The sequence below is a fragment of the Trichoplusia ni genome, chromosome 22, assembly GCF_003590095.1.
Source record: "Trichoplusia ni isolate ovarian cell line Hi5 chromosome 22, tn1, whole genome shotgun sequence".
Classification (NCBI taxonomy): Eukaryota; Metazoa; Arthropoda; class Insecta; order Lepidoptera; family Noctuidae; genus Trichoplusia; species Trichoplusia ni.
The window spans coordinates 5,714,176-5,742,008 of record NC_039499.1 but is presented as its reverse complement, the minus strand read 5'-3'; the positions used below and the strand labels follow the sequence as shown (position 1 = coordinate 5,742,008).

Here is a 27,833-nt window from a genome sequence, read left to right as displayed (position 1 = left end):
GGGCGAGGGGGTTGGCTCTTGCATCACAGAAAATTGAGCTTAAAATTTAATTCTACACGAACATTTAGTGGTTAATTCGTGTCGATTATTATAACGATTTTTTTTACTCTTCGACATTGGCGCGTCGAATGAGATGTACAAAATGTCGCTTTTTATTGAAAACATGCAAGAACCTCCGCACTCGGCCGCAGCCACAACATTGTTACGTCTGTCTCCAACAGTTAGAGGTGATACACTTAATATTATTTCAGTCATGGAACTATTATCTCCACCGCGAGCCAACGTGCTCGACTGGCGGCAGCTCTATAATTTAATTACTATCAGGCTTGCATCAAGTTCCGTTTTATTAAATCTTTCCATTCCGTAACCGGTCATCAATTCGAAATTGTTCTATGTCTACCCACAATTATAATTTTGTTTTTTGTAGTTGATATTATTATGCAGTGTGTTGCTTATTTCTGACTCTCGTATCACGTCTCACTCAAACGACTGCTTTCCATACAAACTGATAGTGATTAAATTATAAACGATCTAAATGCGACTGTTTGGACAGTGCAACAATCATTGTACACAAAAGACTGAGTTTAAGCGACACAACTGAAGTTAAGAAAACCTGCCTTATATAAACGTTCCTCTCTTCTCAAAAAATGCCGCCCATAGTGATACAGCTGCGCCGCTTAATCTCCTCCTCCCAAATTTCAACCGCAGATCAAACGCTTCACAAACCATTTTTACAATTTATCATTACTTCTATACACATAAAAATATTAAAACGGAACGTTTTTAACTAGATATAATATAATGTGCGTAACGGACCGTAACACCATAGACTCACCATTAGCTGTACAAACGAATGAAAAAATTTAAACTTAATTATTATAGAACAGAAGTAGAAAGCCAGACGGCAGCCAGCGCAGGCGGCGCGCAGCGGACGCAGTGTGCAGCCGGGGCGTCCGGGGTACTTGTACTCAATATGAGGCATAATTAAAGTTATTAAATTTACTTCTTCTACAATATATATGTAGTCTTCCAAAGCTTGTTCCGGTACGACCGCAGCTAGCCACTGAGTTCGCCGCGAGCAGCCTGCGTTTACTTTATTTTCTTATCAACAGATACTATCCGACAGACCCAATAGAGGATCGCCTTCATATAACAGTGAAGATTTAACTCTCAGTATTAGGTACTTTATAAAATTTTAAGAGATTAATATCTGAATCTATTCTTAGCGTCATATTGGTGGAAACGTCGTACCTACAATATGACGCCAAAATAGAAGTAAAATTGCGGATATGTATCGAACCTTCCTTCTCTAACTCTCCTACAAGAACCTGGAAGTGCGAGTGAGAAGGAAGACTCAACTCATCTAAGAATTTGCACCTCAAACCCCGGCCACTTATTTACGAAACCTTTTAACGAAACTTACAGCTTCCTCTAAACTTTAATAGCGATAGTAAATTGAAAATTAAGTAACTTTAGGACAAGTCACAATATCAAACTTTAAAATCAAATACTATCCAATAATGTATCAAAACATCAAAATTTATTTTCGGTCCACGAAAATATGTTCATAATATACATATATAATATCGAATTTATAAATATATAGATCGCAGAGACAATATTAAATTAGGAATGTACCTCGAACGGTACTTTTTGTACCAATGAAATAAAGACATAAATTAAATACACGAGTACTTCAGTCGGGCAGTGGGCCAGCCAGCGGCCAGCGGGTGTTGTTGACATGGGCCGCGCGCTCGCGGGCCCATTGCCCAGACCACACCAAAACAGAGACGCGAAACAAACGACACTCCACCGACGTCTGAACAAAACGATACCTCATCACAAACAAGTGCAGGTAATCACGTACTCTTTCAATAATATCCAATAATAATCGTTAATATTACACCTTAAATAACTATACAATATGAGAGCCACTTGGCTGTAAAACGTATTCGTCCACATTGGTTTGTTAATATCATACATCAATGCGTGATCACCACGACCTTCGTACTATACAAAAATTAAAAACATTATACAGTAATTCTACGATACCATATAGCTAATAAATACAAGAATTAACTTACCGACTACCAATACCCATGTAGCATGATGACTGATGCGTTACGGTATATTCGTATTTTTAGATACAACCATTTTTACTTTTAACATTCAATTTTTATTAATTATAATAATTTTAATATATCTATTAATGTTACGACTCTCTCTGAAACATCGTCATAGCTATGGTTTGGAAGTACCGCTGTGGGCGAGCCGCCGACGCGCCGTCAGCGGGCGCGCGCGCCCGGCTCGCGGCGCGGGTGGCGCGCTCGGGGCTCGCCGGCCTCTGTCACCTGGCACTGAACATCCCCACACTTCTGTCTGCGACTCCTCGATGCAATAAGTTTAACAAATATAACCGAATACATGAGCAAGTCATTTGCCGTATGCGAGAGACGTGCGGCGGTCACGGCCCGCCTTCTTACACACTACTTCGCTATATTTTATTGTTTTTGAGTCTTATACACTGTGGTGTTTAAATTAATTATCAGACTGCGTCGACTATGGGTTGCATCGATGATGATGATGAGTTTGTACAGAAACTTAGTCCCCAATATTAGGCCAACTTTGAGTGAACTATGTGGAGCCGCGCGGCGGCGCCACGTGCGCGGCCGACGCCGAGCACGCGAGCGACGCGCGGTGGACAAAACAAATGTAGTACACACGGGGAGGGCGGCGGCGAGCGCTCTCCTACAATTTATTAATTACCTAAGAACATTGACAATAACCTCGATGATAAACATTTGTGCTGCTGTTGAGTTCCGGCGACGCATATATAATACACATAACGCTATACGAGCGAGACGGCGGCCCTCGCCACACCACCGGCTGACACTTAAGTATTCACCTTAGAAATCGATAGGAAGTCAGTTTTACTTACAATAATTCCGCTATTTATTAACTAGGGTGGCACGCCCCGCACCTTCAATTGACGCGTCGGGTCACGGCGCGAGGCGGGGCCGCGACTAATTTCATATATAAGTCTCTAATTATTCACTGCGACGGGCGATCCGCTCGGACCTCCGGCGACCGGGTATGCCGTCGCCACCGGACGGCACGCACCGGCTCCGTGGCTTCTCCGGTTTCCGGCCGGGCCGGACCTGTCTGGGCTGGGTGCCCTTTGCCTTGAGACATCCCTTACGGGCCCATCGTTACGTTTCGCTCGGATCTACGACGAAACCTTAGTAACAAATATTGCTTTCACGCAAGTCGCGTTCGGCTCTGGCGTGTTGCGGGCGTGCGGCGGGCCGTTCAACGCGCGGCGATGCGGCACAGCGCAGTGCGCACGGCTGCAGCGGCGGCGGGCACGGCGGCGCCGCACAGGCCCGATCAGAGCCTGTCTTCCTCTTCTTCCTCTTCACCCTCGTCTCCGGCTTCTTCGTTCTCCTCCCGGTAGCCGGGGTGCTCGCTGATTGCATAGTAGTTGCCGTTGTAGATGACACCCAGCTCCCGGAGCGCATCTCCTCTGATAGTGGCCTTGATCGTCCAGTTGTAGCAGTCGTCCGACTCCGACTCGCGATCCAACCGTTCCACGTCTAGGATCTTGGAACTTAACCGCTCTAAGATGATACCGATGTCCTTGATGGTGAGATGTCTTTTCTGATCGACACTGAGCTGATCTATCAGTAGGAGGAACTTTTCGGAGGTAACGGCCTCGTCCTCGACGAGCGTGTTTTCGGTTTCGCTCTCTGAAGAGTCTCGGTCGCCTCGGCGCGCTGACTCCGCGTCTAGAAATCGCACGTGTCCCTTGGGCCGGCCCTGTGGAGAAGCCCGCGGCTGAGCGTCCTGGATGGGTGAGGTGGCGACGCTCTTGTGCACGGCAATGCGGCGACCCTCCTCGTGCAGCGCGCAGCAGTGAAAGTCGCACTCGTCGGGCGGAGGGCGCGCGAGCGGCGCGGGCGAGGCGGTAGCTCGGCAGTCGGCCGTATGCACGTGCACGCCGCCGGGCTGCTCCAGCGAGCCGGGCGCGCGGGTGAGGCGGCGCGGCGCCGGCCCGGGCTCGTCGTGGTTCACGACAGTTATGTGCGGCGGCGCGGGCGTCGGCCGGTCGAGCGAGGTCTGGATGACGAGCGAGGGCCGCCGGTCCGGCTTGGGCTGGCGCGAGGGAGACCGCGCGGCCGGCGACGCCTGCGGCCGCTGGTCCCAATGCAGCACCACCGTGACGCGCCCCTTGTTGTCCATGATCTTCCATGAAGGCGTTTCATCGTGCAACTCGAGTGCGTGAATTGTTTCGCATACTATTTTCGGTATTGCCGATATTGCTGAAAACACAATATAAATATGCTTAACTCTAGTTGTTAAAATAATATAAAAATGACGTAGCCATTTTGTTCAAGTGTCATTCGTTCCAGCCTTTTAACTATAAATGTTTAACATGACGATGATCTTACCAGCCTTGATGACGTCGACTCCCGTTGGGTACCATCGCTCTCCGGGCCGCAGCAGCAGCAGCACTGTGTTGGGCGGTAGCGTGCGCCAGTACTCGCCGTCCTCTACCTGCGTGCCGTCACTCTCTAGCACCAGCCGCACCGGCTCGCTCGCCGCTACAGATAACTTCTCCTTGCCTGGACAAGATAAAACTCTCCATTGAAATTGTTGAAATCTTATGCGAAACGATGTGGATAATTAAAAGAATTAGCAAAATATGTTTTTGACAAAAATATATAAGGAAGTCGTATTTCTTATGTATATTCGTAGTTCAATCAAACTTGTCAAATTACGAAAAACTAACAAAAAACAAAATTTAATTACATCTCTCACCAATATAATTATTAAAAGTAAACAGTGCTCTCCAAGAATAAACACTAAAGGCAATCAGCAATAACAATATTCACACCCCTAAACTGAACTCTTAGTGGTCTAAAACTGCAATAATTGATTCGCGACACGACTATCTAGTGTCGCGTCGGCTCGGACTACTGCGGGGGGCTAGGCCAGAAAGCAGGTCAGGCGCGTGCACTGGGCCGGCTAACGTGCCTGACCTGGCCTGGACGCTGCCCCACTGCTAATTGACGATGTAACTAGATAACTCACTTTGATTAAAATGGGCTTATTTCACTTTTTATTCCATATCGGGTTTTGCTCGCAAATTGGCGCTCGATGCCGTGTCAGCGCAATTGATCTTGCTACTAGATTCTGAGATTAAATAGTTGTTAAAGATAAATGCGCGAAAATAGTTGAAATGAGCTCCTAATAAAGTTTAATTACGGTGTTCATATCGAATCACAAACAAATATCTAGTGGTTGCAGAGAGTGAACATTTTAGAATCTAACAAGGTGAAAAAAAAACGTGTGAGAATGATTCATTACGTACTAAATGATGCAACTGTTTACGCAAATGTTTTGAAAATTCCTCGAAGTGTTACTAATTAATATTAAACGAACTTTTAAAACTATTTCATTATTCCTATTCTGATAAACTATAGCATATTGCATCACCGGATACACTACGAGCTACAACCTACCCTGCAACAATCATAGATATAATACTATTAAAGGTTTTCTTCTAGGTTCACAAGAACTTCCATTTGTGAACTAAACATAAATCTGATCCGGTGCACTAAAAGCTACGGAATGAAGTTAGAACAGTGGTACCGGGACAATCGAATTATGTCCTGAGAAATTCTTGGAAGCACCTCCTTTAAATAGGATTCCATTTGACCAATTCTTCTCTGAACTTTTTGTTCAAGTTTTATAATTTTATTAAATTACTACATTTTAATCATTGCAAAACTACCTTTTTGTATTGGGACGGCACTTTACACAGAGCGACTACATGCCACAACCATTTTCACACGCTTGAGCTCACAGACTTTGTAACCAAACTAAATCAGTTACAATGTATCGCATAGTTATGCGAATACAATTTGTTTGCGAGAATAATAATTTGGTTGTCAAAATACCAAAGGGTAGTGGGACATACATATAAAAATAACTTAGGCAATAAACATTCTACTTTTCTTGTCGTTTTATGGCAAATAAATTATCTAGCAAACCTTTTAATTTAATTTAGGTGGTTTCCGAAGTGATGAAACGATACTTCTTTTATAATTAACATATCATTAAATAGGTTGTTACCATAAGTTCCACGAGAAGAAAATGTGAGCGTAACATGGAATCAATTCTGTAACTGGACTATGTATATATTGTATGATTGACTGAAATAAGTAAATTTAAATACATTTATAATTTATAGAGACCACTGATAACACTATAGATATGAGTTACAAAGTGCATTCAAATGATATCTCTAAGATACTTTATTAATATTTGGATAGCTTACTAATACTGCCACAAGGTTGAATAAACGTCTTGCATATGTACGAGTATAATGCAGAAAAGAAAATACTCATACTTTCAAAAAAAAAAATTTAACACGATGTAGTCAGCCGAGTAAGATGTGATTAAATTTTAGTTTTTCGATTGTTTTTCTTGATTTGATTGAATTACGAGTATACTAAGAAACACGACTTCCTTATATATTTTTGTCAAATAACATATTTTGCTACATTATTTAATTATCAATAAAGAAACATTTAAAAGTAATATACCTACATCATTTTAAAATAGGATACATTTGGAAAGAAAATAAATATCTTTCTGGACGAGTCCAACTCGCACTTACTTAGCCAATTTTTTTTCAGAATGTCTTTAGCACTGCCACTTGTTTTTTTTTCACATTTTTAAATATATTAATATATTTAATATATATGTATTATTATTATAACATAAAATAGATGTGTGACGGGATCGGATACATGTATAAATGGGAAAGCAAAGAGAAGAAATATAAAAAAGAAATAATTATTATTTCTATTAGTTAAATAATTTGCTATCACTATCATTAACTTTTTCATTACTCTAGGATTAACTCCATACATTAACACTGAAATTATATGTTGAACAAAATTATAATCAACTGAACATTTGTACCACGTATTAGTAGAGTACCGACTTGACTAATAGAGAACTAGATGTCGGTAAGATTCTTCGAATGTGTCTTATGAGTGCAGGTGTGCGTGACGAAGGGCTACGTTAACCTACGCTAAGCTACGCTACGCTACGCCACGCTACGTCACGCTACGCTACGCCACTCACCTCTGTGTATCAACTCCTCGAAGCTAGTGACCACCAGCCCCTTCCTCACGTTCCTCGAACTGTCCCATATCTTGAAAGGCCTCTTTCCTCTGACCTCCTGGAAACCATACAACATCCAGTAAATAACTCGTCACTCAATACCACTTATAGGACTCGCGAGAACATTCACACAAAACTTGTGGCAATTTTGGATTTTAATCTTACTATGCAGATATCTGTCTCAAATGTTAAATACCATTACATACCATTTGATTCCATTACTCTAATATGGCACATAATTGATAAGTCATATGTGCTAATTATAATTACTATTTACTTTAAAGCTTGGTAATAAATAATCTAAGTACTCGTATTATAAATTGTTAACGTTATTAATTCGATATTTTGCTGAACAAATAGCGTGTTTTAATTCATTTAAATTTAAACATCACTTAACCTATCATGTATTACAGAAAACTAATTTAAAGCTCGTCATACAGTAAGATAGTTAATGCAATGCTACGCCCCAGGGGCTACGGTGTAGTCCGTCTACGCCTTCGTAGTGCGTAGCGGTCGTCCGTAGCGCCTGCACTGGCTGCAGCGGTGCAACGCCCGAGCGACCTCCACCCTCCCCGCGCCCTGCCCTCGCCCCCGCCCCGCGCCCCCGGCCCCGCTGACACGCCCCGCGCCCCGCACGCACTGTGCGTTGACCCACTGACATCACCGCCCTGCACGATCTTTAATCTAGACTGGGACTTCTGAACTTCTGAGCCATTAAAAAGTTTCGTCTCGAGCATTCGCCTGTTATTGCTATCACATACTAAGTTAGTCGTTCCAACAATTTTATGCCCATTCAAAGTCATTATTTGTAATCTAATATCAAAATACGATGGCAATACATTTGCGATCGTACGAAACGACCGCTGCGTCCGGTGCAACGTCCTATCAACATATTTAGGATCGTAAAAAATCCATTACAAGTAGCGCTACGGCGCGACGATATCATCCCTTATTACGACACGACATACGAGCCTCGATAGCTTCAAGTGAATCCGACAAACATACCTCCTGTATCTCGACTATCATTTTTCTGTCACTCACTCACTGCTAGGAAAAACTGTTCCGTTTGCAATAGGCTTCACCACAACAAATATGAATATTAAAAATAAAATATATGTAACGATCACTAGTCTTGAAGTTAAAGATATCGCACGGTGCAAATAGAGGTTATATTGAGTTATAGGGGGAGGCGGGCGGCGCAGTGCGCGCCGGCGGAGCGCCGCGGCCGCACTGGGCGCGCGACGTGACCGGGTCGCGGCGACCGCGCCCCCCGCGCCCCCGCGCCCCGGCCCGCGCCCCCGCGGCACCGCGCGCCCCTCGCCGCCCGGGCCCCGCACTGCAGCGCTCACCCGTAATCTCTTGATGCCGTAAGATCTTCAAATTAGCGATGCCGATGATGCACTTTTGGAAGGAGTACAACCTTACCAATAAGCGAGCCTTTTCGAACGTCCAATTAAGTTCGAAATGAAAGACTTAGTGCTAACGTGAATCGGAAAATTGTTCCTAACTAACCAGCATTAACAGTGCCTAGTGGGTAGTAATATCTATTCTGTAGCATAATGTAATACAAGTTATTCGATAGTAGTAAATAACCGTAAATTGGAATGTAATTTAAAATGGAATCAAAGAGCTTTCTGTACCTTTCTAATAAGTATGGGTTGTCACTGATATTATATTTACTACAAAATTTCTACGAATTGGATACCTCGTACACACGTATGTAGAGTTGCGGTAGGTAAATACCTCACATGCATAAGCCTCCCGCACTGGGACCTATCTGCAGTGACTAAGTCTTTCAGGACATCAATATGCTCAGTGCACTGAACTCAATAACCGTGTCAAATAACTGACCAATCACCTGTGTAGGTGCTACGCTGCTACGGCGTAGCGTGTTTCGTAGTAACGTTGATTGGTTTCTTGCATCTATGTATTATGTAGGTAGGGGTGAAATGGACCAACGCTACTTGATCCATATCCTTTTTCTTTAGCTATTTCATGTGTTTCTTTTGTAAGTATTTTTTTGTAAATGTTTATATTTTATTCATTTAACTTTTTTATCGGAATCGCGTCGTTTGCTTTACAGCTCCTTAGTTATAAGCAGGTATATTATATAGCACGTTACAAGAATTTATCGTTTTTTAATACTTCTTTAATAAACGAGCGCGTTACAATAACGTGACGCGCACGCTACACGTTACACGCGTTAATAACGTCGGATTAACCGTAATTACGAGGGAGTTACGGCGTTACAGCCCACGTGAACTGTCATGTTAACGAAAATGTCATGTCGTGACTTTGTGCCTTCTAATTTCAAAGAATAAGGATCTTCAACTTCTACTCACACTGCTTAGATTGTTCTTTTTTCAGGTGACTATTTTTTTATGATTTGAAAGTAACCATGAGCGTGATAGTGAGTACTTTTTTTAGGTACACGATGAATTGAAAACTATCCAAATATCAAATTTTAAAATTACACTTTACTTCAAAAAGCAATTAAAACTAGGAGTGGTGAAACACATTCATTTATTCAAGCCGAGAATTATTCGAGAGCATTCTAAATGCATCTGCATATGGGAGGCATGTCGTGGAGGCCACGTCACTTCCCCCGAGTGTTGTTAGGCGAATATAAGAACAGGCTGCGGCGGCTCTACGACTATTATTAACTCTACATTGCGGTCACCTATCCAACGAGACACGGTGACGATTTCCCCGTGGAATGACTCGGTATTGTTTATTTGGAGATTAACTGTGAATAGTTATGAAGTCGTGTTTTTTTAAAGATTTTTTTGAATTGATATGGCGGTATGCTAGTGCTAGTACAATCAGGGCAAAGTGCTGCACCGATAAGGGTTGTTATAATATTTCTATTAACTAGTTCAAATAAAAAAGTTTTGTATCAGCTTCTAATCTTATATTAATTATTTTAATATGAAAAGGGCAAACTTTGAAACATGGTCTCTACACACACAGAATTCTGTGGGAGTTATACACCCACCTCAATTGAGGGTTTACAAGTAATTCATCAATGAGTGGTAAACGTAATAAAACCCTACATACCGGCTGTGTGGTGTCCTCGCCCACTGCCTACCCACTCAACGTCTTACCGTGATTAATAACTTTAGTTAACAAAACACAAGTTATTTGCGACCTTTAACAACATATCTCGATCTCATGACATTTTATTTCACCGTAAAACTGGGGGATGATGAATATTTATGATTTCTAAAGAAAGTGTTGACCGTTAAACGTTGCAGTCGTGTTTATGTTGGGTGAAGCAAAATAGTATACACATATTGTCTAGGCAAGATGCCAGTCAACAACACAACTCAGCGAAAGGTGACTTATCCCAAAACAAGGAGATGCACATTATTAATTAATCGGATTACATTTCTATTGGTCTTGAAGCCGAATGTGAAATCACATGCGAAATGTAATCAGTTTTGTAAAAACCCCAACTAGGTCCTGGACTAAGGACCTTACGTTGTTTTAATTAAAAATGGCGTGGCAAAAATATATAACGTCAAATTACACATGGCTAGATGCTTTCTTGTAGCTTCAGCTATTCCCAAAATTAGAACTATGAATTTCATTATCAAACAGAGCGATAGACAAAGTTTCACAGTTGTGTGTATATTATAAGGGTTAACCTTCAAACTAGCAATAATTCACATGGTTTTATTTTCATGAATGTATTTGTGAAACGAAAAAATTTCACTTTCGCCAACCAAAGTCGTACAAGCGTATTGCGAAGGCTTAATAAATGAATGGAATACGCCATCACGAGACTGATAGTACTTTAATGGGGATCCCCGATGCTCGCGAGCCTTTAACCATTTATTTTTATTAAAAACTGAATGATACCTGTGATAATTGTTATGCGAGGAAGGCCAGCCGTTCGGTAGTCCGTAAAACAGAAATATTGTAAAGTTGAACTTTATGAATGAATTGTATTTTATTTACATTCACATGCTGAACTTTCAAGGTCGCATGTGTTTATGTAATCAACGACAACTGTAAGACTGTGAGGCAAATAACGTGATTTATCAAATGACTCACCATGACTTACGATAAATAAGGATGTTTAAAGCATTAACAAAACAATAAATATACAATTACCGAGAAAATCATTTCCATTGTAATTAGACAAATTTGGTCGGAGAGGGGCGGGTGACATAAACTGCAACATTTTATGACTGCCCCTTATAGGGGGAGGGGTTACAAATGAGGGAGGGAGAAATGGTGCCGGAGTGTGAACCGTTTATTTTTACAAGACTGGCGAATATTGCACCACATACCTAACGTAGCCTAAAGCCTTCTCCAAACTTCCTGTGACAGGAATATTAAGTGTTATTGTTATTTAACATAATTCATTTTAATACAATAAAACTATATCAATTATTTCTGTCTTTGAATTTATTTTAAGCAATAAAACATTTCATCAGTGATAATCAAACTAACAGTCAGATTTCTCTGAGGCCATATCTTGGGTAAGATAAAAGTTTTATCCGATTTAATGTATTATTGTTTTACACAATAAATCGTTACAAACGACAAATGTATTTTTCAATGCTGATCCCCGGCGGATATATATTTAACCGCAGGTACAACAGGCCCCGTGGGGATGCATAAATTAATAGCTTACCGAACATGACAGGCGATGCCATGATTAAGTAGTTTGGTTTGATCCATTTATACGAAGAGCTATAATATCTCCTAACACGATCTCAGGTGCATAAAACTGACTACTAATGGAGAAAACAAGTGAAATAATGAAAACAATCAAATTCGCTGAATAGTAGGTCAGTAAATGAAGCAGTCAGGTCAGATTCAACTGTTTATAATAGTGTTAGTATCGACTGAACCAATTAGCAAATTGGAACAACTCCGTTAAATAATCTAACTATAAATTTAAGTGGCCCTGTTACAGTTTTGGTCCATCAGACACTGTTCATAAATAATGAGGAATTCAGAATGCAGCCACAGAATATACATTGTAATTGAATTCGTTTTCTTAGTGCACAATCCCTGAGGAGTACTACCACAAATTTCGCTATAATTTTTGTTTAATGAATCAATAATTGGCCAAGAAAGGAGATTAATAAACCAAAAAGGTGAGTATTGACTTTTAAGCCTTAATGTTTGGTACATTTGCATATGAGCAAAATAAACATGAGTACGCATTTAACTATTCTATTTTTACATGAGTTAATCAAGGCTGTTTTGAGCGTAAGAGAAAACTACTACAAGTACTGTTGCTTTACAAGTTGATTTTGTTATTTTTGAAAACAAGTAACCTAATTAAAGTGATTGACAGATACCGGAAGGTAGAAATCATCTCATTCTTCGATTCAGACTTTCACAAACATTTATACAAAGTGCGGTAAGTACAGACAGACAAGATTTAAATGAAAATACTTTCTGAACTCGATTCTATAACGAAGTGCGCTCGCCCTGACATAAAACTGATAATAATCATCGATTTCCCATCATTTTAATTTAGAGCAACGTTTCTTCTTCTCTCAAAAATCTTTTATGAGGAGATTAATGCTTAAACGAAGGAATTAAAAGGATCTCCAGTGAGCCCCGCCGCGTGGGATCGATCGCTGCGAGGATTTACCAACGCTTCTGTTAGTTTGCAATTTAAATCTGGTGATATTTTAAGAATTTCATAATATATTTTGTAGTTGTTGTGTAAAGCATTGTTTATATTCATTATCTGGTTAAAAGCTACTGTCACTTATTAGGACTAGAACACTTATTTGTCCATGAAATTAGTAAGATGTAAGGATTTCCTAATGTGTGTATTATTATTTTGTTTTTTCGACCGGATTGTATTTTATTTATCTTCCTATTTGGCCATTTCAGATATTTGCTATCTTAAGTTTAACTATTGTAAACTTACTTTATTGTAAATGTAATTTTTGTGCAACTTAAATCATTCATATTAACATTCTGAAAGCCTGTACGAAAAAAAACTTTTTGATTCATTTTTCTGACTATGCACGCTGTTATATAAATTGCAAAACGTGCTGTCATCGTGCTAAAAAGCTATCACTAACAGTAATAAATAAATACTATCTGAAAAGTGTGGCCACATTCAATATTATAACAATACTGGGGATTAAAACATGTAACCCGCCATGAATAAATATGAGAAGTTTTACGAAACATTTAAAAGCTAGCTCGCTGATTACTCTATTGAATGCTCTTTCGAAATGCCCGAAATAGAGGTGTAATACGGAGTCAGAAAGTTGTCACATGAATTTAAACTCATACGCTAACAAACTTAACTTCTATATATTACGTTTTATGATTTTTTATGCAAATTAAGAGAACATTACAATCCAACCAAGAAGTTCCGCGTCCAGAATTAATGAACAAAAAAAATGTTAAAATATTTTTTTTTTGATCAAAACAAATTTGTCTCCGGAAAACGAGCGATAAAATATTATTTAGCAAAGATCCTGATAAGAAAAATTAAATCCGTCCCGAGACCGAGTTTAAAAGGAGTCCTTATCGTCTGCCGGCCTTTGTGCGCTAAACATAGCGTCGTGATAATTTTGTGTGAGAATTTCCAGAAGCACTGCTGTGGACCACAGTAGGTACGAAGTAATGAAAGCAGGTTTTTAGCAGTTTTTTAACCTAGCTTTACTGTTCTAGTCAGAGAGTAGACGCCAAGGGTCTGTCCAGTGGTTAGTGGCCGTGACTACTGTATCGGAGGTTGTGGGTTCGATTCGCACCCATAACCAATTTTTGTAATCATACAAATATTGTTTCTTGTTTGCACACTGAGTTATTAATCTATAATTTCCATGTTTTTCTGTTTATTGTACTCCTGGTACAATTTGTGCTTAATTTGAGACTAGACGTCATCATGTGAAAGTTGTAGTATTTTATTTTATAACAATTATTTCTCTGTTTACATTATTTTTTGAATGCGACTCTGATTTTGATGTTTAGTGCAACATTAATTCATTATATTATCTTGTAGTATTGGCTACAACTATGAAGCAGGCAGACAATATAAACCTTACTAGAATCCATATTGGAGACGTTGAACAGTTTTCAGTTTTCAAATGATCATTATTTTACATTTTAGAACTACGGTATTTTGATTCTAATTAAAAAATATTATTTCATTATCTGACCCAGCGAATAACATACCGCTTTACAGTCGACATAAGAACTACAGACAAAAATTAATAATATCAATTGCGTCTCAGCCAAGAACTATACCTTGATAGCACTTTGCTGCCACACTTATGTACTGTCTGCTCAGTCACCCCTACTGCTGGTAGTTGCATTATAATATTCAAAAAAAAAAAACAATAATCTAGATTGTTCAGTAGTTTATACTTCCATTACAAACAAACAACGTGTCGCGTAATTTTATATATCAATTAAATTAATTAAAAGGTGGCCAGATTATGGTACAGTGTCGTCTTTACGATAGCTTTCAAAAATGAATAGGTTAATTATTTACAACATAACCATTAACTACAAATAAATAAAAAGTCGTAGTTATAGTGCACAAGTAAGAAATGTTTGCATTCTTAATCTTTAAACTTGCCAGTGAACGTTTCAGAAGCACAATGAATGCTAAAATTAGGGTTTCTAGTAAACATTCGAAGATATTACGATCGTTTTCATTCGCAAAGCTTGAAGAACAATGATGTTTAAAGTCCTAGGATAAGTACTAGGATATTCCTAATAACCCTTAATCCTAATAATGTTATAAACACGAAAATTTGTATATATATACACGTTTTTCCTCTTTCACACAAAAACAACTGAACGGATTTAGACGAAACTTGGTACACTGATAGTTTATAACCAGAATTAACCTATAGGGTACTTTTTATCCCGATTTTCGATAGCGAGCGGGCCCGCAGGCAACAGCCAGTGTTGTTTAATTTTATAGTTTGTGTTTTAAGGTAGTAAATTTTAAATCATCCGATTGCTAGAAACCAATAGCAGCTATATAATACTAGGTGCCTGTTGCACTATCCTTGTATGCTATCGTACTCTTGTAACGACTCATTTTAGTTTAACAGGGACTGAACCCAAAGTTTTATGGTTCCCAGTAGAGCGCGCGGCTACTAAACTATAGTCTCAATAGTGTAAAAACGATATTCCAAAAAGTAAGCAATGCCTTTCTAACGAGCTCCTAAGAATTGAAGAAACCTTTTAGTAATGAAACAGTCATAAAGGCACGAATATATCATAGTTCAATAAACACGAAACCAACACTTCGTAGATACCTAAGTATCTGCCGGAAATCAATTAAAACACCTAATAACACAATCAATCAGTCAACATGTCTTACAGAACAATTTAGCAAAGAATAATAATAATGTGTAAGCTTGTAATAATGTGGGTGTTTGTGAACTGTGAAATACTTAATATAATAATACATAATAAATATACGTACATAGATATCCATGAGGGTGACAGGCATGTGACATGACAATCAAATAGATTTAAAATATCAACTTCTACGATACTCCAAGATCTACGAACGATATCATAAAGCTACATTCTACGCAATGCTACAGTAGCAGACTACAGAGTCGCTTCGTCCTGCTACGGGTGTGCTACGCATGTGCTCAACCAATATTCACGTGTATAAAATGGGATACTATAAGTATGCGTTTTACTTTTGATTTACAGAATTTTTATACCATGTTCACGGAGGGGTGAACAATGTGTGAGCAGATAGATAGTAGATCACAGAGGTGACGAGCATGGGACTGGTTTAAAGAGACAGGTTGATGGTGATATTTAGTGTTCGTGTTAAAGAACTCCTCACAAGGGACACCATACTAGTTAGCACTGATTCTGAATAATGCAGGTTGCATGTGCAGCGCCAGTGAACGGCAGAGCGAGCGAGACGGACGCATGGCTGGCGGCACGAGAGCGAGGGGGACGCCGGCTGCGGCACTACCGCACGCATACATGGCCGTGCCGGGGCAGATCCCCGCCACAGTACATAACTAACTATAACACACAGGCTTCACCACTAAGTACCACTCTGATGCACTGGGACCATGGCTCTATTCTATGTTTTCTAGGGGGCAGTAACGGATTCTGTAACGCTATCTAAAAGCCCGAGTCGAGGGGATCGGTAACAAGGGGTCAAGCGTGGCACGATGCGGCGCGGCTATGCGGGTCATTCACAGAGCGCGGGGCTCGCGGCCACCGGTACAGCGGTGATAGTAACCATGTCTCCGGGCGTGTCAGCGATCACCGGTTACATAAGAGGGCGGAGGCGGCGGAGGGCGCCGGGCACGTCGCGGTTACCTCTCTGGCCATCGCGGCATGTCCGCCGGAGGCCGCGGGCGGCGCGCGCTCACGCCGCCATCGTTGAGGGCCAAGCCCGGGACTCGCGTCGCGACTCGCGGAGCACTTGAGCGGCGCTGCGCCGCGTGGGCGGCGATCGATGGGGGCCGCACGCATGCGCCGCCGGAGCCAGCCGAGAGACGCCGAGCGCAGCCGAGCGCGGCCGCGGTGGTGCATCCGCCCTGACCCAGTTGCCGCGCACACTGACCCGCTTCCCTCGCCGGCTTCCAATGGAGCGAGTTAGCGATCGCTCGGATGCGACCTGCCCGCCTGCCCCTGATACACTCCACATACGTGCACTGATTACACTATTTAGATAACATGCACAGATAACACTCTATATTTATTGTAGTATAGTACAGTACTGCATGTTGTAACGAACCGTAAAGGCAAACATCTTCCGCGAAATGTTCCTGTTTTATGGAGTGAGTTTGCTTTAACTAGTTCTCGCACAAACATATTTTATTAATATTTTTTCGGATGACTTTTTATTTATTACATTAAGCTTATTTGATAAATACCTAACGTAATAATAACTTATCTTAACCTTCAGAAACACGAACGTAACGCAAACTTTAGTGGTAGCGGCACACGGCACACGGCCGCAGATCGTGTGTGGTGGAGAGCAATCAGGCAGTAGGTGTATGTCACACGACCACGATGATCCGATTAGTCGCGGTCTAGTCGGCGGAGGCAAAATCGCATTAAAGATAAACCCATTTATGGCCAGAAGCCGTATTACTGTCTCGAAGTTTGGCTATGAAATCAAGCCAATCATGTGAATCAAGTCAAAAACTTTATTGTTACGGAGTTATCTGATTCTGGATTTGATTTCGTATTAATTTAATTACTTTCTCTAACGACATAGGAAAATTGTTTCTATTTTTTATAAGGTTGGACCATTATGCATCTACTAATTGTTTTGATACCTACTGAACTATTTGGTACTTGTAGGTAACTACTTGACCTACTTCCTATAGAGGTGGGTAGGTACCGGGTCATAGAATTGGGTAGGTGTAATCATGTAAACAAATACATAGGTATCATCTTTGTGTTTACGACTAAGAGCTTTTAGAGGTTTATAGTATCCTTTCAACAAGTCGATTGGTTACCAAACGACAACGCATGAGAGTTGAAAACAATAAAGTAAAATTACCAAAAAAAAATAATAGCAAATTGAGCTCGATTTGTATCTTATTCGAGTAATAGTCTTGCTAAGTTTGAGACTTGTAACAAAGTTACAAATCCATGAGAGTGCAGTCGTAGGCAAAAGTCTAATAGTTAGAGAAGGCAAGAGATAAAAAGGTGTAAGTTTGGGATGTCCAGAGATCCTGCTCATTAAATTCTTGGCATAACAATTTTATTATATTATCAAATACAAAAAAAGCCCCTTTTCTAGTCTTTAACTTCTTTTTTGTTCGTTACAATTAATTTTGTTTAATTATGCATGGAATGAACCGCTCTGTCAATCAAGGATGATATTCTCACAATGGTCATAAAATTGTTTTAACTGAAACCTGTGAATAGATAATCCCCTCGAAAAGTATAAAAATATTAAAGCTACTGAATACATATTCGTTTTATTCATGTTTTATTATATTTTTTCTAAAAAAAACATGAAAAAGTACAGATCTACTATGAGAAAACAAAATCAGCTGTCAGCAAACTGTCAAAAGTCAGCTGCAATCGAAAGCAAGCTGTCTCACAGTCGGAGCCGAATTAATTCGTTATCAAAATAATAATTCATGTGTAAATAGTTCAATAAGTTGTAAATAAATGTTAACATCAAATTTTAAAACAGAATTACAAGTGATGTGATAGTTCTTATGAGAAATATCCGTGTGGTTCACTACACGTATTTTAAGAACGGATGGAATGTTACTCGTGTGTACAAAGTGAGTACATATTAGTACAAACTGTGTTTACTTAATTATTTAGACCGCGTACTAATGCACCTTGGAGTTCAAAGGAAGATACTATGACTGGCAGTATACTGTTTTGTCATGTTGTTAGTTTGTATTCAAATTTGGAACGCCCACGCGAATTCCATAGCGTAGGGCCGCTAAGTACGGTGGAGTTATATTTAGCTGGTTGTTTTATGTTTTCGTTTTGCACTGCATGTTAACATCGCCTCCATGACTCAAAGGTACATCAGTTCATGTTTATTCAAAGACCTTACATAAATGAAGAGTGATGATGATATCTTTTTTCTGTTGTCTTATAATTCAGTCCATGTCCATGTTGTAACTGTAAACAAATGACAACCAAGCACTTAATTTTTTTATCAAATTGAAATTATTGATGAAGCAAAGAAACACTCAGTCGCGAAGTATTTTAAGACTTACCACCCTGTCTCAATTCAATTCAATAGTTTGCTTAAATACTATAAATTGACTACTATTTAGAGTTATTCTATAAAAGTAAATAGGCTGTAATAGCTCAACAGTCATCTAAACTGGGGCTCAGCTTACTTTGTTAATAACAACTGTAACAAACCCTTACAACAAATAGTTTTTAAGTATGGTAAGTATAATTTCGGTTTTACAATTGGTTGGGGATACTGCTAATCAGTCTAACTAGCATTGGATAATTCGGCATAGCTGACAAATGTAGCAATTTTAGTTTTTGTGGCCAGGTTAGACAAATGGAAGGTAATTCAGTTTTAAGTTTCCTTTCTAAAAGTAGATGTAAATGTAAGATGTCCCAATTGTATTTTTATCTAATAGTCAAAATCTAAATTTGTAAGGAAAGTAAATTGAAAAAAATACACAAATTTAACTCTAACATGTTCTGATAACTCACCCATGTGTTATAAAAATATAATATGTACACTGTCAATTGTTATCATTATTTGTTGGTTATCATGTTTTCACTGTGTCTTATGGCCCAATCCTAGCCCCTTGATAACCCACCATTTAGAAGGTATCATATTATAATATATAGGTGGCGGCAATGATGCTGATCCGGATGAACATGCGCGTGGCGCTCGGCGCGCTCTGCGCGGCCGTGGTCATCTTCACGCTGTTCTGGGGCCACTGTGGAGACCTCTCCCGGAGACCCAGTAAGTTACAATTAGTCTTTTGTTTTTAGTCAAAGATGTACTATGTGATAATGTTACCCTTTCTCTTTGTTTGGGAAATAGTATGGTTACAAAATAATTCAGACATATCACACATGGCTACAATGCAGTAAATTAACCCTTATCTGTCATGCTGTCGATAAACAGTTAAGAATGTCACTAATCATCACTGATGTTTGGAAAATTTGCTGACAGGTCCACATAGTTGACATCTTTTAGGGAATATTTGACTGATCCATGTCCAAATTAGTAGAATAGTTCACAATGTTGGTATACAAATGTCAAATAAACTTTTTGCTCTCAGTCGGATCAGTCCTGTCGAACGCACTGGAGCGCGGTGCGAGCGACATGGACATGATCGATTGCACCATCAACGGCGAGTACTCAGTCTCGTGCCGGCGGGACCGCGACAGAGACGAGGTCTACGTGCCCTTCTCACTCGTGCACAAGTACTTTGAGGTATTATTCAAGAACAGCTCAATAATATTTCAATTATTTGTCACATCCAGATAATATTCTATGTAATGTTTTCAACAGATCTACGGCAAAATGACAACAGCAGATGGCGTAGAGAAATTCGAATGGTCTCACAGTTACGGTAAGATCTACCATCCGAAGAAAAGGTATGATCCAAGAGGCACCTTCACCACCTTCGAGAATTACAACGTGGAAGTCCGGGACAGGGTCAAATGCATCAGCGGGATCGAAGGCGTCCCCGTCAGCACGCAGTGGGAGCCGAAAGGTTTCTACTACCCAACACAGATCGCGCAGTTCGGGCTAGCACACTACAGCAAGCACATAACTGAAGCAGAACCTAAAAGACGGATCATAGATGATGGGGAGAAGCATTTGGAGAATTGGATAATCAGTAAGGATGCGTACATGGCGCGAGAGTTTGATTCGTCAGTGCAGTCCAACGTGCTGAGGTTTTCCACGTCAGACCACGCGTCCAGCCAGGTCTGGCTAAAGGTGAATCTCACGCAGGATTTCGTGATGAGTGTCGATATCCAGATGAAAGCGAACTCCTCCCTGACAGTTGTCTTGCAGAATAAAGACAAAAAAGAGACTGTATACTTACATTATGTAACCAGTACGCAGTTGATCAGTGCGCAGGTATGTTTACTGTTCCCACAATTTTTTTTCTATCTTTCATTCCATCGAGATTTTAATGCTGAATGCGGTTCTTCCAGGATGACCACATATACTACGGCATTGGGACAGATCAACAGTGGAGACGAATCACTCGAGATCTTATCATCGACATGCAAAAAGGCTGGGCACTACAAGATCGACCGAAAAGACGGTCTCCTAGAAATAAGTTTAAGGTACAATTAGTACTGACATTAAAAGTATGTCGCTATTATTTTTATATTTTACTGATCTTTAATTCAAAAATTATTCTGTCGGGATCTGAGGTTAAGCATCATCTATAGCCATAGTAAAAACTTCAGTAGTAAGACAACTTGCCTGAATCCGTAATGCATAACTGAAACCTTAAGCCTTCAGAACAAGACAATGATTTCATGGCGATCAAGCATGTTTACACTATATTTTACAACACATTGTGTCATTTAAGTTGCCGTACAACGCCATCTGGTACCATAACTTAGTAATTACCTTACTTCATGTTCACACGCATGTTCTACAGATCTCGAGCATGATCCTGAGCGGCAGCGGCGCGCTGGACAACGTGACGGTGTCGAGCAGCGAGCACATGCTGCAGTTCTTCGCGGCGGCGCGCTGGCTGGTGCGGGCGCAGCGCGCGCGCGGCGGCGGCTGGCCCATCCCCGTGCGCCGCAGGATGGCGGCCGGCGTGGCCGAGCTCAAGCCGGGCTGGTGAGCTATGTCAAACTAGAGCCATCCATCCCATCTATCAAACTAGACACCTTAATGTTTTTAAAGTGCCTGGAAAACGTCCTACTTGAAATAAAAAATTTTGATTTGGAAAACAAATCGAAACGTAATTGGGTACAAATAATTGCTAGCTTATCGGGAAGTGACTGAAAATTGAGTGACAAAAATCCAACCAAAACCACTGAGAAACAAGAAAGTGTGTGTATAAAATCTTGGGAAAATATCTGCCCTTATTGTTCAGTAGACTCAGGTAGCCGTAAATTAATAGTTTTAACGTATACATATGTCACATCAAGGTTAATTTTGGATTAAATTAATCACCGCTGTAGTCGTAATAAGCCTAATCCTTGCAGGTAATTATGCTGATATGTACATCAATAATTCTGCATTTTATTCGTCATTTTATATGTTTCATGGAAAATATTTGAAGCTTAATTTCTAAGCTTCAAAGCTATACTAAACATAGCTACTTGTCTTCTATACCATATTCACTCATCCGCAGGCACTCGGCAATGAGTCAGGGTCACGCGATCTCTTTGCTGTCGCGCGCGTACTACCGCAGCGGCGACGCCACGTACCTGCAGGCCGCCAAGCGCGCCCTCTACCTGCTGGACGTGCCCAGCCACGCCGGCGGGGTCAAGGCCATGTGGATGGATAAATATGTCTGGTTAGTTTAATAAGCTCGAGTTTCATTAGATTATTTTTATGATAAGGCAATGGTCAAGGACAACCTCGGGGAGCGAAGCCGAAAGTGTCAGATCCTTAGGGACGAAATAAAAACCGAGTTGCGACGACTCTCGTATTTAGTCGGTGCTTCATAATGCATGAACATTCATCATATTTAAATTAGCTAATTCTAGGAGTAGGGCTAAAAAAAACGTCGCCAGAGCTCTTAAATATAGCACTACAAAATACAGCATAATAAGACTGTTTTTATTTCAGGTACGAGGAGTATCCCACCAAACCACCTCTGTTCGTCCTCAACGGATTCATCTACACTCTCCTCGGTCTCTACGACCTACACGTAATAGAAGGTGAGAACTCTATATCTTTAGCCAAGAAAATGTTTGATGACGGTATGACGTCACTGAAGACCCTTCTGCCGCTGTTCGACACCGGTAGCGGGAGCTTTTACGACCTGAGGCACTTCACGCTGGGAGTAAGCCCTAATATTGCAAGGTGGGACTACCACGCTACACATGTCAACCAGCTGTACCTCCTCGCGGGCCTGGACAGTGACCCCATACTGATCAACACGGCGAAACGCTGGGAGGGGTACATGCAGGGCAAGAGAGCCGCTCATAATTGATATCACATGTCGGCAGGCGACACCTGCTTCTTTATCTTCTTGAAGTCGCTACTTGGAAGTAAGTCAGGATTTAAGAGCATACGTTAAATGTATGCCAATTGCCAATTGCCCTCATTGGTAATGTTTAAATTCGATCATGGGATAAGGTTAGTTCTGGCTTTGTTCAGCCAGAGGGCGGATCGTTCGAATTTAAGATGAGAGGGGTTCTTACACTGGCTTACCAGAAAAAACATTTTAAACTCGAATGCTCGATGACAATAAACGTTCCGAGTTGCATCGACGATTCTCGAATATTCTCCAAAATCGAATTCAAAATGAGTTTGAATTCATTTGAACGAATTTAGCCGACGCTTTGCCGAAGTTACTCTTCACAAGTGGAACAGTAACGGGACTGATTGGGTTTCGAGAATGAGCTAGAATGCTCTTAGACTGTTTGTAATAAGTATACAGAAAGAATTACGGTTAGCTTAGGAGTCCGAATCAAACGTGTGTAAATACTGCCTCTGGGCACAAAAATAAAGATATTTTTCTACGACATAAAGACAAACAAAAGGCAAAGATTTAAATAAATTAAAACTTCATTGTACAGATAATTTATTGGTAGGATTAGATTTACAAGATAAGTGAAACTTTGTTTAGAAATCTTTTCCGCATATTTCGACACATTTTTTAAGGTATTTATGATTTAAGTAACAAAACATATCAAAGTATGAACAATGCCAATGTGTAGAACAATATAAGACAATTATTTTTACTACTTTGAAGTTGATCTACTACGATACAAGATCAAGTCTTATTCTTTCACAAACCGCTTTTCAATATTTCCAGTATTTTATAATTGATTAAAAACAATAATTGTAAAGAGATATATACCCTTAATATTTGCTGAAAAGAAACTTGACTTTAAACCCAAAGACATTTTAAGTTAAATCGTTTGTATAGTTCATAAGCTATACGATCTTTTTCAAAGATACCGGTGAAGACTGATGACAAAAACAATTTGTAATATTTACAAATTATGTAGGTACACAAGAAACTTTCAATGTGAAGAATTTATTTTACTGTACGCTACATATTAAATGTATTTCTACTAAACAAAATATTTCGTTTCCATATAAAATCGTATGGAACTCTTGACATCCACTTTCTAGTGAAATTGAAGACATAAAAGATTATGTATCGCGTCTGTGGCGTACAGTGAAAGGATTTTCTTTAGATTATTAATTTGGCTTATCGATTTTTATCATTTAATTTAATATTGTACTCTACAGTAGAGGATAGTGTAACTTCGTAGTGTTAGTGGACGTCATATCAACAATACATGTAAATACATTGACACTGTAACAACGTATAATCAATTTTAACTCATCTCTGCGCGCGGTGCCATGTGTGTGTAACCCTCGTTAATATACAAGGAAAATGCACTAAACACAGCTTTAGTTCGTGTGTCATTGCCACACAAGTGGAATCTTCTTATAAATAAAAATGAATGGCTGTTCGTTAGTCTGGCTTAAACTCGAGAACGGCTGAACCGATTCGTAAAGGACCAGGGAGCGTTTAAACGGTGACAAAATTTGCAAAAGTTGCAAAAAAGACATGAATATTTGTCTGCATTGTTATTATCGACTGTTAGGCCGTAGGTACATGGTTCGCCGGGACAGCTTATCTCCAATAGTAATAATGCGGTCAATATCACTCACACATAGCAACGCACGCGCAGGTGAGTCAATCTATTTGTAACTTAGGAAAATCTTTTATAACTTGTTTTCTTATATTCTTCTGTGACTATGTTATGCTTGCCTAACAGTTATTATTTAAGAGCTATATTATTTACGAATGTTATTATTATTATTTTGATATATTTATTTTTAATACCTAATTTTATATACAAACACTTTTTACAGTGATTGAATGCCAATTTATACTTCAGCGGAGTCGAAAAGCATCAATGCCTATTATTTATAAAGAAATATGACCCTTATGTCGTTGAGTTAAGGGTGTTGTAAGGATTCATGAGCCCTGTGGCTCTGCTGTAGAATGATTTGACCCCTAGAAAAGCTGTATTAAAAACAATATGAGTGATCCAACAACGTCTTGCCATTAAGATTTTATTTACAAATTATTAATCATTTTATTATTGTTCGCAAATGCGCCTCAAAATTAGAGTAAATAATACTGACTACTAGCGGATATCATCATATAAGAATGTACTAGGTAAAGTAAAAGAAAAACAACCTTATTGACTTCTTGTGGACGAAGGGCCGAATGGACGTGAAAATTGTAAAAAAAGAGTTTGTAGAAGAGTAGGAATATAGATTCTGTCCTAATACTTGATGGCAGAGGCTCCCATACTATCTACCAGATTCAAGTGTCTGTGAAGATTTACGCTAGTGGTCGTTAGCCTAATAATTCTTATGTCTTATTATAAACGACAAATAATTAAATATAATCATCATAAATAGGTAGAAAGTATAGAAAAAATATATATTGTATGTAAATATAATGAGCCAATTGAGTACTTAGTAATTAGTAGAACTTCAGCTTCAGGAATAGAATTGTATGCAAGTTTTAATAACGTATACGTAATCTTGCCCAGATATGTTCAAAATGCATTATTTAAATATTTATATTAACTTTAGACTAATTTAATTGTCAACCTATCTGTGTTAGGATGTTGCAAATCATTGCATACGCACGTTTCTTGTTATATTTATATATTTTATCTACAAATTGTGCTGACGCACTATGATAACTCCGTTGTAAATTTCTCGCTATGAGTAATATGCCTCGTCACAGCTTTCCTCATCTATTTTCAGCTTTTTATATGATTCTCAGTTTTTTTTGTCCCAGTCTTTTCAATGTTCTCTATTAAGCTTTAACATACTCTCGCAGTATGAAGCCGGAGACGGAAGGGCGGGAGTCTTTAAAGTACTGTTGCAGTTGTGGAAGATAGATAATGCTATTCAACACATAGCGCCCTGTCTCGCTTTCAAACTGGAACGGTGGTGGTCGACATCGGTCCTCAGGTGATCGAACACCTTTTTCTTTCTCTGGTGCTATGGGCAACCATTTCTAGACACTCATGGCTTTTTTACTTTTTGCCCAGTTACCGCGACACTTCCAATCTTATTTGATCCTTGCTGCCCTTTCTACCTACCTCAATTATGCCCGTTTTGCAACGTAACATATCATAGAAAATGTATTCCTGTTGAGAACTTGTACAAATTAAAATCAATTATCTGATGTCTTAAATAGTCTCCTATTACTAGACTTTTTCATAAGGCATGTCTGATTAGTCGAGCGACTTTCCGTATAGACAATACAAAAAAAGTTGTACCTATAGAGTTTTTTCTAGAAAAAGAATATTATTAAATCTATTAGATTGTCGTCCGGCTGTGAGCAAAAGCACAATTTTTATAACTATTAAAATTTTCGGAAGTCAATTGTTGGGTGTATCATAACTTAACAAATGTTGAAGTAATTAAAATCTGTCTATGAGGATTGATGCCCCGAATATTTGTAAATGTTTAGATGTAGATTTACAGTAAAGTTCTACTTGTTCCATATTTATATCTATCGGGACAAGTTAGTAGCAAGTACCTATAAGAAGAAAAAAGTTGTAGCTAACAGGTTTATAGACTATATCTATGTATCAATAATTACTTATATATGTGGTACATTATGTATTTCAAGTGTTACCAACAACCTTTCTCACTAATAATGTTAATAATGCAAACAATAATTTTAAAATACTAATTTATTAACTTCAATGTATTCTGAAGTTTCTACGAGAATGTACCTAATGTGGTTAGAACAATATTGTTTACCTAGCTTTAATTCGTTTAATTTATTGTGCATTTTTTTGTCAAAACGTTCGTGGTGCTAAGCCCTGATAAACGTGCTTCGTAATAAAAAGAAGTCAAAATTGAACATTCCATTTATAAAAGAGCTTATTAACCTAGTAGTTATTGTATATACTGTTCTTAGAGCACTGTTTTTGTTAACTTTCTGTATTTAACATGTGAAAATGTTGCCATATGATGATGTTATACAAATTAATGAAATTTTAACTCGGGCACTATGTGACCCTTTCAATTCCAAATTCTTAATAATGCTAACAGCTACTGACAAACGGTGAAGGAAAACATCCTGAGGAAACCTGGATTCCATGTATTGGAATCTGTAGGCATTCGCTAACTCGCAGTGAGCAAGCGTAACGATCATTGCTCGAACCTTCTCTATAAGGAAAAAGGCCTGCGTCCTGTTATAGGCTTAGTATCGTCATGATGTTAATTAGTTTAATAACAAAAAGTTTATATAACATCGTTGTGTGGTATGAATATTCGTGTAATGATATGTAATAACTTATTCTGCATTTGTAGATTGTAGTGGGATAGTGAATGCACTTGTGAATGACAATAAAGCGTCTCAATTATAATGTTTGTTTGATTTTACACACTTTGATTAGACGAACAAAAAGTTGTACCACACTTTTAAAATGAGCGTTAACCGTACACAAGTTACATAGTATTATAGCAAAACTAACGAGAGAATTTGAAAACCTATAGCAGATAATCGGCACTGCTCATAGAATTACCCAGCCACAATAAAACAACCTGCTGAAGTATTTGTGCGGTCATGAAGAGATGGCATGCCTTTGTAGGAGCCGTCGATGAAGAGTTTTTGTTACTAAGGTACAACTTATTTGTATCGTACGTATAGCACATTAGTGATATAAAGAAAAGTTAAAAATAATACCTTTCTCCTTCCAATTATTCAGTTATTGGAAGGACAGGCAGATCGAGCTAGCAGATTTGATCCCAATGCAAACGTTATATGCCATCTACGTTATGAATCAAAAGTTATAATTATGTAGTTTATTAATTAATCCAAATTAATTTAATCAAAATATTGGAATAAGATAATCTAAAACGCTCAATGGGCTATCGTGAGATCAATGCCTATGCTCAGCTGTGGGACGTATAAAGGGTGTAATAATTATCCATTCTTAAATAAACTAAATTCATGATTACTAACAACTTAATAACTGAGCTTCTA

The 27,833-nt window shown here is 39.2% G+C and overlaps 2 protein-coding genes across 3 annotated transcripts; one reads left to right on the top strand and one right to left on the bottom strand.

Annotated features, from left to right (window-relative positions):
- Positions 1-1,610: 1,610 nt before the first annotated feature.
- LOC113504467 lies at positions 1,611-16,821 on the bottom strand. Of its 2 annotated transcripts, none has more exons than XM_026886760.1 (4): positions 16,495-16,821; positions 7,156-7,252; positions 4,449-4,622; positions 1,611-4,319 (listed from the first exon to the last, which is right to left on the bottom strand). In XM_026886760.1, exons 1-4 carry the CDS (start codon positions 16,708-16,710, stop codon positions 3,388-3,390), a joined length of 1,419 nt encoding a protein of 472 aa, XP_026742561.1. In that variant the 5' UTR covers positions 16,711-16,821; the 3' UTR covers positions 1,611-3,387. The 2 variants fall into 2 exon arrangements, with proteins under 2 accessions (XP_026742561.1, XP_026742562.1); XM_026886761.1 differs by lacking the exon at positions 16,495-16,821 and adding an exon at positions 8,200-8,432.
- A 1,363-nt stretch (positions 16,822-18,184) lies between these two features.
- Positions 18,185-27,213, top strand: LOC113504444 (D-glucuronyl C5-epimerase). Its single transcript, XM_026886727.1, has 8 exons — positions 18,185-18,428; positions 19,477-19,594; positions 19,917-20,071; positions 20,150-20,725; positions 20,803-20,937; positions 21,261-21,448; positions 21,969-22,133; positions 22,409-27,213. The coding sequence occupies exons 1-8, from the start codon at positions 18,360-18,362 to the stop codon at positions 22,773-22,775; spliced, it is 1,773 nt and encodes a 590-aa protein (XP_026742528.1). The 5' UTR covers positions 18,185-18,359; the 3' UTR covers positions 22,776-27,213.
- The last annotated feature ends 620 nt before the right edge of the window (positions 27,214-27,833 follow it).